General features: G+C 50.7%; 1 protein-coding gene across 3 annotated transcripts in view; it reads right to left on the bottom strand.

The window, feature by feature from the left end:
* Positions 1-13058, bottom strand: part of MOCS1 (molybdenum cofactor synthesis 1) — a 36825-nt gene extending 23767 nt beyond the window's left edge. For all 3 annotated transcript variants that reach the window (XM_019751535.2, XM_019751533.2, XM_019751534.2), the window contains exons 1-3: positions 12853-13058; positions 5166-5292; positions 3638-3805 (exon numbers count right to left, since the gene is read on the bottom strand). In XM_019751535.2, the coding sequence (XP_019607094.2) occupies positions 3638-3805; positions 5166-5292; positions 12853-12975 (418 nt within the window). In that variant the 5' untranslated portion in view covers positions 12976-13058. The remainder of the gene's footprint in view (positions 1-3637; positions 3806-5165; positions 5293-12852) is intronic.
* Between the last annotated feature and the right edge of the window lie 835 nt (positions 13059-13893).

The following is a 13893-nucleotide window of genomic DNA, read 5'->3' as shown; positions in this document are numbered from 1 at the left end:
ATAATATTTAGGGGTGTTTCCCTTGGAGGGGTAGGTACAGGGCAGAGAAGTCCACATAGGTGGTTAAAAGCTATTGCCAGTGTTATTAAAAAAAAAATAAAAATGCTGGGGTAGTGGGTTTCCTTAGAATTCATATAACACTGTTAAAACATATAAATACATTAGTATAAATAAATCAAACAGGCTATGCATGGACCGAAATGATGACTAGCTCATGAACTAAGGATTAGGATTGAATCGATTTCTATGCAACTAGAGTCCATCAAAATATGAAATGAAATAAAAAATTTCAGCCCTATTCAAAAACCCTCAATGTTCCCCCATTGCATTGGGTTTCCCATGGGGCTTGAAGCTATAAGACGTAGATGCTCCCTATGTGTTCATTTCTTCAACATAACAGGAGGGAAGAAGGGAGGGAGGGAAGGAGGAAGGGAGGCAAGGAAGTGCAATATAAAAGGAAAAGGCTGCAGGACCAAGTGTTCATAAGCTAAGCAAAGCTTGAACAAGGACAAGTCGTTCTTGAAGCGAGGATCCAAAACAAGGGCTCTGCAAACTATCATAGTTTTTGTGTACTTCCTTCCCTTTTCCTCATTGCCCAACCTTCACTATGCAACATAGCAGCCACGCGTAGCTAATAAATGAATTACAATGTAATCACATTACAGTTCAGCTCCTCAGTCACACTAGCCTCCTGTCCAGAGCTCAAGGCTATGTGTGGCTACTGGCTACCATATCAGACACCGCAGATACGGAACATTTCCACCATCTCAGAAAGTTCTGTTGAACAGTGCTGCTTTAAACACATCTCAGATGAAAAGTAGGGGCAGAGGAACTTGTTCACACATAAGTGGGGTTGAAGGAGTGCCAGAGAGTCTAGGGGTTCGGAGAGAGAATCACAGATATCAGCAGAGAGCCACAGAGAGCGAGGCCGTCTTCCCATGGGGACTCCTGCAGCACCGGGCCCGAGGTGACAGCTTCAGGCAGGGACAGGAAGGGATCAGGAAGGCCGGCTCAGAGAAACCTGACAGCATGTCTGCCTCCTGGGTGAGGTCTCTGGAAACTCACCTGGGAGGGTGGGGACAAGTGTTTGTGGACATCCCAGCTGACTCCTGTTCCCTCCCCTCACCTTAACCCTTCTCCCCTCCCAGCACCCACTTTCAAGGCGGATTTGCTCTGAAGATCTTCTGGGGAAGATCAAAGGAGCTAGGCTCGGAGATGTCACAGTGTTAGCAAGCACAGCCCCACAGGAATTCAAGGCACTGCAGCAGCCATTCATTTTGGGGCACTGGCAGGGAGAGGAGGGTGCAGACTTTCCCCATCAAACCACCCCCTAGGAGGCAGGAGGTAAACCCTGCCCCTGCAGCTGGGGGCTTGTCCTAACTAGGATCTAGGCTGATCAACCCCTGTCCCCAGGCTATCAGCCAGGACCAATGATCATGGACCCTCACAGCAGGAAAGCCCTAAGGTGGCAGAGGCACAGAGGAGGAAACTGAGGCCCAGGGTGGGAAAGCAACCAGCACTGGTTCACACGGCTTGGCAGCCGCAGGGCAGGAACAGGGCTGCCAACGTCCCTGGCTCCCAATTGTCCCACCACGCAAGTCGCAGCTTCTGTGGAGAGCTCTCCCTCCTCATGTCTGTGCCCAGCCGTCCGTCTCTGACCATCAGTGATCCCCACCCCCTCTGTTCTTCCACAGGCCCTGGCACAGAACATAAGGATGTAAGGTGGAACCGGTGCCAGAGGGCAAAGTGGCCTGAACGAGGCGGGTGGGCCTGGCAGTCCGCCAGGTTCAGCAAGTTCAAGCCCTTTCCTGGAAGCCAGCCTCCCTTTCGGCTCTGAGGAGCCACCAGGAACAGGGGGTGAGCCACCCCGGGACAGCTTGTCCAGCCCAGAAATAATGGCAGGATCCCAGGTCAAGTGACCAGTGGGGGCTGGAGGGAACTGGCCACAGGGAAGGAGGGAGAGGAAGCTGGCAGGGGTTCCCTGGACCCCTCCGTGGGGCTTTCCGTGCTCACTCCTTATCAAATGGCTGTTTCCAGTTGCTTCTGCCAATGGGCTGTGGGACCTCGATGGCAGGGCCTGCAGCTCATTCACCGTGTGCCCCATCACAGCACCAGGCACTCCAGAGGTTTGCTGAGCCAGTGAGGGAGGCAGAGAGCGGAGGGTTGGGAGGTCACACCCAGAGCAGCTGGGGTGGGGTGAGAGTGGAGGACTCACCAGTCAAGAACACAGACCCTTATTTTCCTCTGATCTCATCATCTACAGTTACATGAGCCAAGGTCTCTCTCCTGAACTTGGGGCTTAGAAGCAGTCAAGGCCACCCCTTGCAGAGCACTTGCCATGTGCAGGCATGTCCTTCTCATTTCCTACCCAGGCCAACCCTACAAGGTAGGTAACTAACCTCTGCCCTAAGGCTTACAATGGAGTTTAAGTGGCCCAAAGGTATGCTGCCAGTAAGAGGCACAGCTGAGACTCACACATGCGTATGTCACACTTCTGAGATCGTACTTTGAACCGCTCTCCATTCATCCTACAAATCCCAGTGAGCACCTTCTGCCTGTGGGCCATGTTCCTAGATGTTGTGAACAAACCCTGCCATGACTTCCTGAGAGCACTCAAGCCAGTTAATGGAGGAGATAAATAATATAAGAAAGGAAGGAAGGAGGGAGGGAAGAAGGAGAAACATACAACCAAATAACATAACATCAAGATGAGACAAATACTATTAAAAAAAAAAAAGGCAGGATAATGGGATAGCATAGGAATTGCCACACTTTTTCTGCAAAAGGCCAGATAGTAAATATTTTTGGCTTTGCTGGCCACGTGGTCTCTGTTGCAACTACTCAACTCTGAAAACACAGCATGGGACACATGTAAATAAGTGGTGTGGCTATGTTCCAATAAAACTTTATTAATGAACGGTGAATGCAGGATTTCACATAATTCTCACGTGCCATACATGTTATTCTTTTGATTTTTTTCTTCCTCCCTGTCTTCAGAAACATAAAAACCATTCTTTGCTCGCAGGCCATACAGAAACAGGTGGGTTGGCCCAGATTAGGTCTGTGGGCTGTACCTTGTGAACTCCTGGGACAGAGGGCGGGGGGGTGTCTACGTAGTGACGTACTTTATTTGTATTATGTTTCAGGTAATAAGTGAACACCTGTATGAGGGGATGTCCTTTAGATAGAGCGCTCCAGGCGGCCTCCTTAAGGTGATGACATCTGAGCAGAGACCTGAAGGAGGCAGGCAGTGAAGAGACCAGCAAGTGCACAGGCCTGGCGGTGTGACTGGAGTGGGGACAGGGGGCCAAGGGGCAGGCACAAGGTCGCGGAGACCAGCAGGAGCCAGGTCACCGGGAGCCTCCAGACCCTGCAGAGGACTTCAGTCCAAACGCGACCGACAGGAAGCCTCTGGGCTCCAGCACTTAGTACCTTTGTGGCCTCGGGCACGTTATTGAACATTTCTGTGCCTCATGTCCTAACAAAATGTGAATGACGGCACCTGTTAGAGGGTGGAAGTACCAAGTGCACATAATGCTCTAAATGAACATCGGCTGCTGAGATTGGTATTAATATGTGAGTCCAGCTGGACGCGGCAGAAGCTCGGGGCAGTGGTGACAGGTTTCGGCAAACTCACCCACGATGTCTACCACGTCTGGTCGGATGAGCGGCTCTCCCCCCGTCAGCCGGATCTTATCGACACCTTCTTTCACAAAGAGCCGTGCGAGCATCAGAATCTCCTCTGTGGTCAGCAGGTCAACCTTGGGGGTCAGGGGGACGCCCTCCTCGGGCATGCAGTACTGACCTGAAAGGAAGAGAAGGGACGTGGAGGCAGGAAATAATGGCAGAGGTCTGCCGTCCCCAATGCCCCCACCAGGCCAGCACCTCCTCCTGAACCCCACCTAACAGTGAGGAGAGACCCAGCAGTAAGGTCTGGGGTGGTATAGACCTTAGGACAGATTCTCTCTGGGCTTCACCTTTCTCATTTATGAAATGTGAACACTCCCTCCCCACAGCAATATCCCTCAGTCGGGGAGCTGAGGGTACAGGTTAAAGAAGATAAACTAGGCTGAGAGCAGAGCCTTGCTTGGGGTAGGCAGATGCCAAGATGCTTGTTCCCTCAGTTGTGGGCCCATTCCCTCTAGTATTGTTCACCCTGTTTCATTTCATCTGTTCTGGCAAACAGGTACCCATCTCCGTGTGTGTCATGAGGTGAAGGAGGCTGGGAAGTACACTCTGGCCTGGTAAAAGCCACTGTCCTCTGTAGCTCCAGGTGTTCTTATAAACAGCTTATCTATTTCGGGTTATCATCTGGTTGGAAAACTGAGGTACTCCTCATTCAGGGTGAGTAAGCAGAACGAGGTGAATGAGGTGAGTCCTGGCAGCTGAGGGGGCACCATGCCCTACAGTCAGTTCCCATGGTACAGTGCTGTCGAGGATTGGGCCAAGATCTGTTAGAGGGTCACTTAGCCAAGTTAGTGAAGGGTCCAGAATAGAAGAGGTAAGAATGTCAGGATATCAGTATTGCATGGTGTAAGTATTGCTTGGTTAAACATTTACTATACACACATACAGGCATTTATTGGGCCATGAAGTAAACACCTTTCTTGTCATGCACTACAGTGGAAGGAAGGGAGGGAGGGGGCACATGAATTTTGGAAGTCCCTCCCCAGTGGATAAACCCCCAGAGTGCATGGGATTTTGAAATGAAGACTCTGTGTATCAGCTTGGCCCCAGACAACTTGTGTCATGAGACTGGGTGTCCCCACGGCTGGCAGTGTTGGCATGGGCACAGCTGTGTATCTTACAGGTTTGTAGTGTCCAGCACAGCCACCGGGCCAGGTCCTGAATGCTGGGCACTCCAGGGCCACAGGAGGGAGGAAGAAAGAATCCTGGAGAATGGGAGATCCACATCCAATCTTATCCTAACCACAATGGCTGTTCTCAAATCTAATCCCAAGTACAACCCCTTCCGGGATCATGAAACTCAACCTTGACCTATCTTGTCCCTGAACCCCACCTGGCAAGCAAGGAAGATGGACGGATGGGGAAGTAGTTAGAAAGAGGAATTGAGAGGATTGAGAAGGATGCCTGTGCCTGGAGAGTGCAGAAGCTGCTTCAACAGAGGGACAGAAGCCCAGGGAGGGCCTAGGCATGAGACTCACATCTGAGGTTGCACTTCTCGGTGAGGGAGATCCGCAGGTAGCTGTGTTGCCTGCCGAAGCTGTCAGTGAGGAAGGCAGAGAAGGGGACCGGGTGCTCCCTCAGGAACTGCCTCCGCCTGGACAGCTCCTGCAGTGACAGGGTAGGGAGGAAAGGTGGATAGTACGCTCTGGCTGGAGGAGAGGAGGTGGGAGAGCCCAACTGGGGACAGCTCACCTGGGGAGAGCGCACCTGGGGAGAGCCCACCTGGGGACAGCTCACCTGGGGAGAACCCACCTGGGGAGAGCCCACCTGGGGAGAGCCCACCTGGGGAGAACCCACCTGGGGAGAGCCCACCTGGGGAGAACCCACCTGGGGAGAACCCACCTGGGGAGAGCCCACCTGGGGAGAACCCACCTGGGGAGAACCCACCTGGGGAGAGCCCACCTGGGGAGAACCCACCTGGGGAGAGCCAACCTGGGGAGAACCCATCTGGGGACAGCTCACCTGGGGAGAACCCACCTGGGGAGAACCCACCTGGGGAGAGCCAACCTGGGGAGAACCCACCTGGGGAGAACCCACCTGGGGAGAGCCCACCTGGGGAGAACCCACCTGGGGAGAACCCACCTGGGGAGAGCCAACCTGGGTAGAACCCACCTGGGGAGAGCCCACCTGGGGAGAACTCACCTGGGGAGAACCCACCTGGGGAGAACCCACCTGGGGAGAGCCCACCTGGGGAGAACCCACCTGGGGACAGCTCACCTGGGGAGAACCCACCTTGGGGACTGCCCACCTGGGGATGGCCCACCATGGGTACATAACCCTGTCCCATCAATCACCCTCTCCCTCATCTCTGACATCTGTATAGCACCTCTAACTTTTCCATCCATGTGGGCTCCACAGTCCTGGGGGAGCTGCGAGTGCCCTTGGTTCACAGATTGGGAAACAGGCCTGACGGGAAAGGCCTGTCCCCAGGTTCCAGCACTCAGCCCATGGCTGTGGGACCACTGCAGGGCATAATGTCCCCCTCTTCCACCTTAAAGGAAGCCTGTCCAGGAACAAACATCTCTAGTATCTCTCGGACGGGCCACTGGGAGAGAATGAGCCACTTGGTACCTAGTAACCATACCAACTGGCAAGCAGGTACAGAAAGGACGAGGGAGGGAGGGAGCAGGTAACTGAGAGGGATGGTGACACCACTGCTACACTGCCTGGGACTTGGTGAGCCTCTTCTCCTGGGTTGCCTTACCTTTACAATGGGAGACAGGAGCTCAAAGCAAAATCAATAACTCTAGGGACTGGGTGTCACACAGCTGTCCCCTTTAACTACCTCCCTGTTGGCTGGGCTCCCTGGGGCATCCCCACTGCCCAGGAGGACCCAACAGGCCAAGCCATCAGGAGCAGGTGGGAAGGGTATACCCAGGCGAGGGCTCCCCTCATGCAGAACAACTTTGGGGTAAGGACAGCACCACCAGGGAGACCTGCAGAGGAAACGAGGCCACCAGCCGCGAGGAAGACAGAATGAAGGGGCCGGGATGACCACATACAAAGACCACTCCAGTCTATCCTTCACCCTACCCGTTGCTAGAATGAAGGATTACGCAGCCACAGTCTGGAGCCTAAGGGGGAGGAGATTGCTGCAGGGTCCGTGCAAGGCCCAGCCTCCTCCGGGGGAGAGAAAGGAGGCAGCCGACCTCACTCTTTCCGAAGTCTAATGGAGGATGTTCTCCTGCCTTGAGAGCACATCCCTGGGTCATGACAGATGCTGATGAGATAATTGCTCCAAGAAGAAACATTTGCAAAGCATCTTAAAGTTCCAAAAAAATGTTCTCTGTTCAATTCCCACACCTACCCCACAGAGGATTATTATAACGAAGGCTTGGATGGGGCCCAAGAACACCGTTGGCAGAACTAAGATTCAAATCCAGATCTTCTGATTCCAAGATCTAAATTCTTTCCTCTAATTGCATAGGGCGAGTCCGAGAAGGTACGTGGGATGGTACACAAGGCAAAGAGAAATCATTTTTTTAGAATCTTTAGAATGAAGAAATCATAACCTGGGCAGTCATCCATGAGGCCTACAGACAGGGCTCTGGAAGGGGGGCAAGAACCCCCGGTTTCTGGGATAGGTGTGACCTTATATACTAGCAAAGTTCCCTAACTCCTGAAGGCCTGTTTTTCCAGTTATAAAATAAAAAAAGAGCAATGGGCGACGGGAAGGGAAGAGGTCCAGGAAGCTGGTGGGTAAACACCCGGGATTATCATGAGCTTGCAACCTAAGAAAGCAGAAGGCCGTGGGCCCACCTGCCTGAGGTCCAGGGTAACTGTTCACCTGCACCCAGGAGGGAGGAACACTTAGTTCAGTGACCTCCTCAGCCCTGGCTGTACCTTAGAACCATCTTGGGAAGCATAAGAAAAAAATTCCCCTGGAGACCAAGTAAATTTAATCTCTGAGCATTTGTGTTTTTAATCTCTCCAGGTGATTCTAAAGTACAGGCAAGAGCCATAGACCTACTCAGGAGGTAGCAGGGAAATGACTGAGAGTGTGTGTGGAGGGGGAGGGGGGCTCCCATAAAACTGGCCTCACTCTGCTCACTATGAGACCAGTTTCCCACATCCTCCCAGAAACCCTGCTCACAGTCCCATGACAAGCAAGCAGCCATCACTTCTCTGAACTGCAGTCTGCTATATAACGATGCCTCCCTCCCTCCCTGCTCACTCAGGGCATTTCCATTGGTAACCTGGGAGGTGGGGCAAGGGACACTGCAGAGTCAAGGATCCCATTGGCCAACAGAGTCCAGGAGAGAAGATACCTGGGCATGTGGATTTCTGGCAGAGTTGCACCCCCTTCTCCATCAACAGTTCTTTGCAATTCATTAACGTTACTCACTTCAAACCTCACCTCCTCACTTTGCCAAGATGCCCTGCCTCACCCACATCTTAACGTATAGGGGAGGTGGCTGGGTGAGAGAGGAGCCAAAATAAACCCAGGAATTGGGAGAGAACCAATGAGTGTGACTCAGCAAAAACAGGGAGGAAGCAGTGTAATGGGGCAATCAAGAATGGAATTAGGCAGGCTGGATTTCACTTTTGAGACCTAGAGTGACCTTATCTAAATTCATTCAGACTCTGTACTGACCCAGCCTCCTACATACATTCTCTCTCTCTCTCTCTCTCTCTCTCTCTCTCTCTCTCTCTCTCTCTCTCTCTCTCTCTCCCCCACACACACAGGCTTGCAAACTCATCAGTTGGATATTAACAAGCCTCAACCCTGTCTGTTTTCTCCTCCCACACTGAATGTGCTACTTTCGTATTTCTAGTTTTTTCCTTTCTCTTAAACCCACTAGAACAAAAAATATCAGTATCAGTTAAAGGAGCCCAGAGAGAATTACCACCAGAGTAAACAATGCCTCTCCCTCATCTGGAAGGGCTGGGACATGTCAGAAGTAGAATGACGTCAACTGTTCATATTCCCAGGGCGTCAGCCTGGACGAGGCTGTTTAGCCTGTGTGGGAAACCCTCCTGCCTCCTTCATATCCCAGAGTCTACACTGTATGTTGGTAGCAAGTGTCAAACCACTGTGTCAATGAACAAAGAGGCAGGTCCCTAATCCAAAGAGAAAAGCAGTGTGTGCAAAACCCATTTACACAGGAGCCATCATTCACTTCCAGACTGGGCTCTACTGTCAGGTGGTTTAGCTTAGTACAGTGGTTCTCAGCTCTGCATGCCCATCAAAATCACCCGAAGAGCTTCTAAGAAGTACTGATGCCAGAGCCCCACCAAAGAGTCTCACTCAGTTGCTCTAGGATGGGCCCCAGCTTTGGTTTTTTGTTTGTTCGCGGTGCTTCAGCTTCCTACTCTGCGGCTCGACCTCAGGACCACTGGCCCAGCCACACCAGGATCAGGTGCCTTTTTGCTCCAGGGGGAGTTGCTATGGTTCTGAGCTCAGGCTTTGGGGACAGGTAAACCTGAATTACAAGCTTGGCTCTGTTAACTAAGTGGCTGTTGCACAAGTCACCCAATTCTGTAAGCCTTAGTTTCCTCATCTGTAAAGTATGCATAATAATTCTACCTAATTCAGCTGGAGGTGTTCCTGTCACAGAGCAGGTATTAAATAGATGATGGTTGCCATTTTCTTAATATAACTCCTACTTACATATTTTCAGGCATCAAATAAATATTCACGAGCACCAGTTGTGTGTGCTGTGTGTGTCCCACTCTGGTCAGCATCTCCAGCCCTGGCCTTCCAACCCTACTTCATGGCAGATGGGCCATGGCTGGGGTTTCGGAACTGCTGTCACATCACCCATAGCAGGACAGTGGGGTCTGAGTCCCCCTCAGGACCACGACTACTAGTGCTAATAAGCAGCTGCTTACCTTTTGTTACTAGTTATCTCTTATCCACCTACCCAGTGAAGACTCAGGAAGAGTGCGGTGGGGAAGGATGGTAAAGGAGTTAGTTAAGTAAGGGACCCTACCCTCAAAGTGCACCCCGTACTAGTCAGTCACTAACCTTGGAAATTTAATTTCGATGACAAAGGCCAGACCCCAAATAACTAGAGTGTAACAGAGTAGCAGAGTTGTGCAGGAGAAAAAGCACATGCCAAACTCCAATGTCAGTGGCCCTGATTTACCTGCGTTTGCAATGATGTACATCTGGGCCTCAAAATCAATCTCTACTAAGTGAGAGGACCGAGCCCCAGGCCTAGCTCTTTCCCCTCCCTTCATCCCCACCCTCAGTGTGAGGTCTTCATATCTAAGGCTCCCATCAATCAAGGAGTGTCACACTCTACTGAAGCAGATTGTGAGAAGCTGGGGGTTTAGGAGTCAAGATAATCCCTTGCTTATTCTCCAACTTCTTTCCCTTTGTATGTCCCCTCCTACTTTCTCCTACACCCAGTTCCTCCCTGCAGAGCCCCCTCTCCACCATGTGCTCTTTCTGGCCCTTTGAACAGCTGCGTACCTCTGTCTTGCACAGCGTCCCTCTCTCCCCTAGCCCGAGACAGCAGGCCCAGGGCCTGAGGCCAGCCCTCTGTTACCCCAACAGTGGCTGCATAGAGCCTGAGAAGGAGAAAGATGGGTGTCGTGCTTCTGGACAGGGGTAAGCCCTGCAGAGGTGACTGGCCACCCCAATCAGGACGGCAGGTAGCTGTGTCTCCCCTTCCCACCTCCCCACATACCTACATAGCACGACTTCACCTTTCTACCTATAGAAGCTGCTCAACCTTCCTCGAACCAAACCCCAGGCCTCCTTTCCACCGTCCTCACAGCCAGCTCCCACTCCACATCTCACATCTCTCTCACACCTACACCCTGACGCTCAAAATGGTAGTTGTCCAGTGGCTTTCCCTTCTGTTTCTCCAAGCACCCCATACCCCCATGCCAAACCAGAGGGCCAGGGCCCTCTGGGGCGTGTGGTGAAAGGCACCCTTCAGGACAGGAAGAGGGATAGGGGTCCCAGAGGCCCTCACCCCTGCTCTTGCCAACTGGCAAGCTCTAGGGATAGGTTGAACATATATATGTCCAGACTTGTCTCACCTCTGAGATTCTGTTAAAGACATTCTGTGCCCACCCCCACTGTATAGAGATGGGCTGGTCCAACCCTCTGGTTTTAAAGACATGAAGAGAGAGGAAGTAACAGCCCCAGGAGCCACGTGAAATTGGAGGCAGAGGAAAGGTGAAAACTTGGGGCTCCCTGTCCACTGCTCTACTATTCCAGGTGCCCCCTCACTAGTTGGGTTTCAAACAGCCAAAAACATCCACTAGTTGAACTGCCTGCAGAGGCACCACGTTAAGCAATGTGGGGAAATACTTAGAAAACCAAGGGAGCAGCCAGCACTCTAGGAGCAACCTGTCTGCTGAGAAAAACCTGACTGGGGAACATCCAGGATGGAGGTCAAATAGACTAGCTTGAATGTCCAGATGGGAGGGGACTAATGGGACACAGCATAGGCCAATCCCCAGAGCTTGCCAGTTGGCAAGAGCAGGCGTGTGGGCATGTGGAACCCATATCCCCCTTCCCTTCCTGAATGGCAACAAAGATAATAATTACAACATATATATATATATATATATATATATATATATATATATATATATATATATATATATATATATATATATATATATATATATATATATATATATATATATATATATATATATATATATATATATATAACACACAGGACACATATAACACAGCACTTACATGTGCCAGGCTTTGTTCTAAGTGTATGTGTGTGTGTGTGCACACACATGCACACGCATTAACTCTTAATCCTTATAACTACCTGATGGAACAGACACTATTATTCCCACTTTACAGACAAGACTGAGGCACTGAGAGGTGTAGTTCACAGACCTAGTAAGTGGTAGGGCTGGGATTCAACTTGAGGCATTCTGCTCCAGCGTCCATATTCTAATTATGGCTCCCCTCACAGAATAAAGGAAAGCTTAGGGGCAGCCTCTCCCCCTGTTCTCCCCACAGGGAAGAAGCAGGAGTACAGGTTCTAGAGTTTGAGTACCTTCTCCTTTACTTTATGGCTCGTGACTCCAGAGAAGTTAACTTCAATAAGGACTCACCACTGAAATACAGACATCTACTAATTTCACATGATTTACAAAATAAATTAGGTACAAAATAAATTAGGAGCAGGAAGAAGAAGAAACGTCCCTTTTCCTGAATTGTTTAAGGCTCTCTCAGCAATCTTTGCTTCCCTCTTTTTCCCTCAATGGAGTTCAGAGTTCAAGGATACTGAAAAACTTCACTTCCCAGCGATGCGGCTGGCTCCTCTGAGGATCCCAGAGGAGATCAGATTTGGGGAAAGCAAGTGAAGCCGAGGCCTTCCCCCTCAGTGAGCTGTAGTGCGGGGTGAAAGGGGAACGTGATCTACTGCAGCCAGGATGTGAAGCCTTGTGCTGGGACATGGGGAAAGAACGACCAGCTGGCTCTACAAATAAGGTTTCAGCAAAGGAGAAGGGATGCTTCTCCCAAAATTGTTCCCTAACGACATGAACAAAAGAACAACACACTTAAAACTTGCTGCGATATGAATCTCTCTGAGGGGTGCTGTCAAGGGCTGACAGGGCCTATCCCAGCCCTAAAGAGATACCAGAATCCCTAACCTGGAAGAGCCCAGGTCCTGCTCCATGCTGCTCTAGAAGGAGGCTGAACCCTCCTATGGGAAATAAAAACGAAACAGAAAAAGTCAGAGCCCTGTGACTACAGAAGTGACAGCTGACTTGGTGGCACCAAGGTGACATTTTTAGTCAGTGTCACACTACACAGCAGGGTGTCACAAGAACACCTGATCATACCTCCACTGGGGGATAGGGAGGAAAGTGTTTAAGGAAGAGGCTGAGTGAGAGGCAGGGCTGAGAGGGGTACTAACAACATCTCATAGGACCCAAAGTCCTACCCACCTGCTCCCCATCTCTGGTCGCAACTCAGACCCGGAAAGGGTTGCACAGCTGGATGGGCAGGGAGATTTTTAAGTGAGACCCCAAGGAGCATCCCCCACCCGTTGGGGTATCGGATGAGACTGGGTAGTCTATCTAGAGAATATCATTCCACTCCTCTCCTCACCCCCAATTAAGCGCCAAGGGGTCCCTCCCAGAAGCGGCAGCCTCAGAGGGCCCTGGGTGCTCCTCTCGGAATCAGGGTCAGCTTGCCAGGCCACCCTCTCCCGGGAACACGGACAGGCTCACCTCCGCTGCAGATTGGGAGGGATCCCCGGGGCGGGGCTGCGTCACTGGAGCTCCTGAGTTGCAGCTCCGGATGCTGGACCTCAGGACCCGCCGCACCATCCGGGACACCACTGGCGCCGCCATGAAGCCTGCTGGCTTGGGCGAGACTGCACTAGGAAGCTGGCTTCAGTAGCACACTAGCCCCGGGACTTGCTGCCCTGGGTCATTTTGAAAAGGCAGAATCAAAGCAAAAAAGTCCATAATGAACATGATATCAACATTTTATATAGCAACAAGATTTGACCTTGCACATTCAGAGACTCATCTCACTCTCTTCACTGTAATCTAGGCCCTGGTTGTAGGATGGTCAACTCCCTCTTTTAAGATACACTTATCCAATTGTGTCCCCAAAGGGCATTAACAATCTCGGCCTCTCCATTTTAAAAAGGAGCATATGGAAAGAAGTCATAGAATAAGTGGATATAATTTTTGGAATGTTTCCTACACACCAAGCACCATGCTAGGCATCACTTAATACTTACAATAAATTCTGCAATTAATAGAATGTCAATTTTGCAACCAAGGCTTAGACAGGTTAGGTCATTTTTCCAAAGTTGCATAGTTGATAGGTGGCAAAACTGAGGTTTAAACCCAGGACAATCTGATTCCTAAAGTCAAGATTCAGTATATGTCAGGAACGGGGTGGGAGGGTTGGGTGGGTGAGGTGAGGCGGGTATCTCTTTCTCTTTATCAAAAACAAAGAGCTATAGTCTTCTAAGATTTTGGATGGTAATGGGCACTCAATAATTAACCTATGTACTAAGATTCATTATGCTCAAAATGGTCTATCTGTTGTATCCACAATTCTATCATTGTGGAATTACAAGAATCAAACATAGACTGGAACTTCTAGCTGCCAAGTACATGTTAGGAAATGGGGATACAGTCCCTGGTCTTGAAGAATTGACAGAGTAGTGGAGAGGAAAGAATAACTGACTACGTGTAACTGATTTGTACAAATGCAGCACGACTGTCAGAAAATCTGGGATGATTTTAGCCTTA

This window comes from Rhinolophus sinicus, linkage group LG05 (genome assembly GCF_036562045.2).
Source record: "Rhinolophus sinicus isolate RSC01 linkage group LG05, ASM3656204v1, whole genome shotgun sequence".
Taxonomy (NCBI): Eukaryota; Metazoa; Chordata; class Mammalia; order Chiroptera; family Rhinolophidae; genus Rhinolophus; species Rhinolophus sinicus.
The sequence above is the reverse complement of the archived record's forward strand: the minus strand, read 5'-3'. Positions and strand labels throughout refer to the sequence as shown.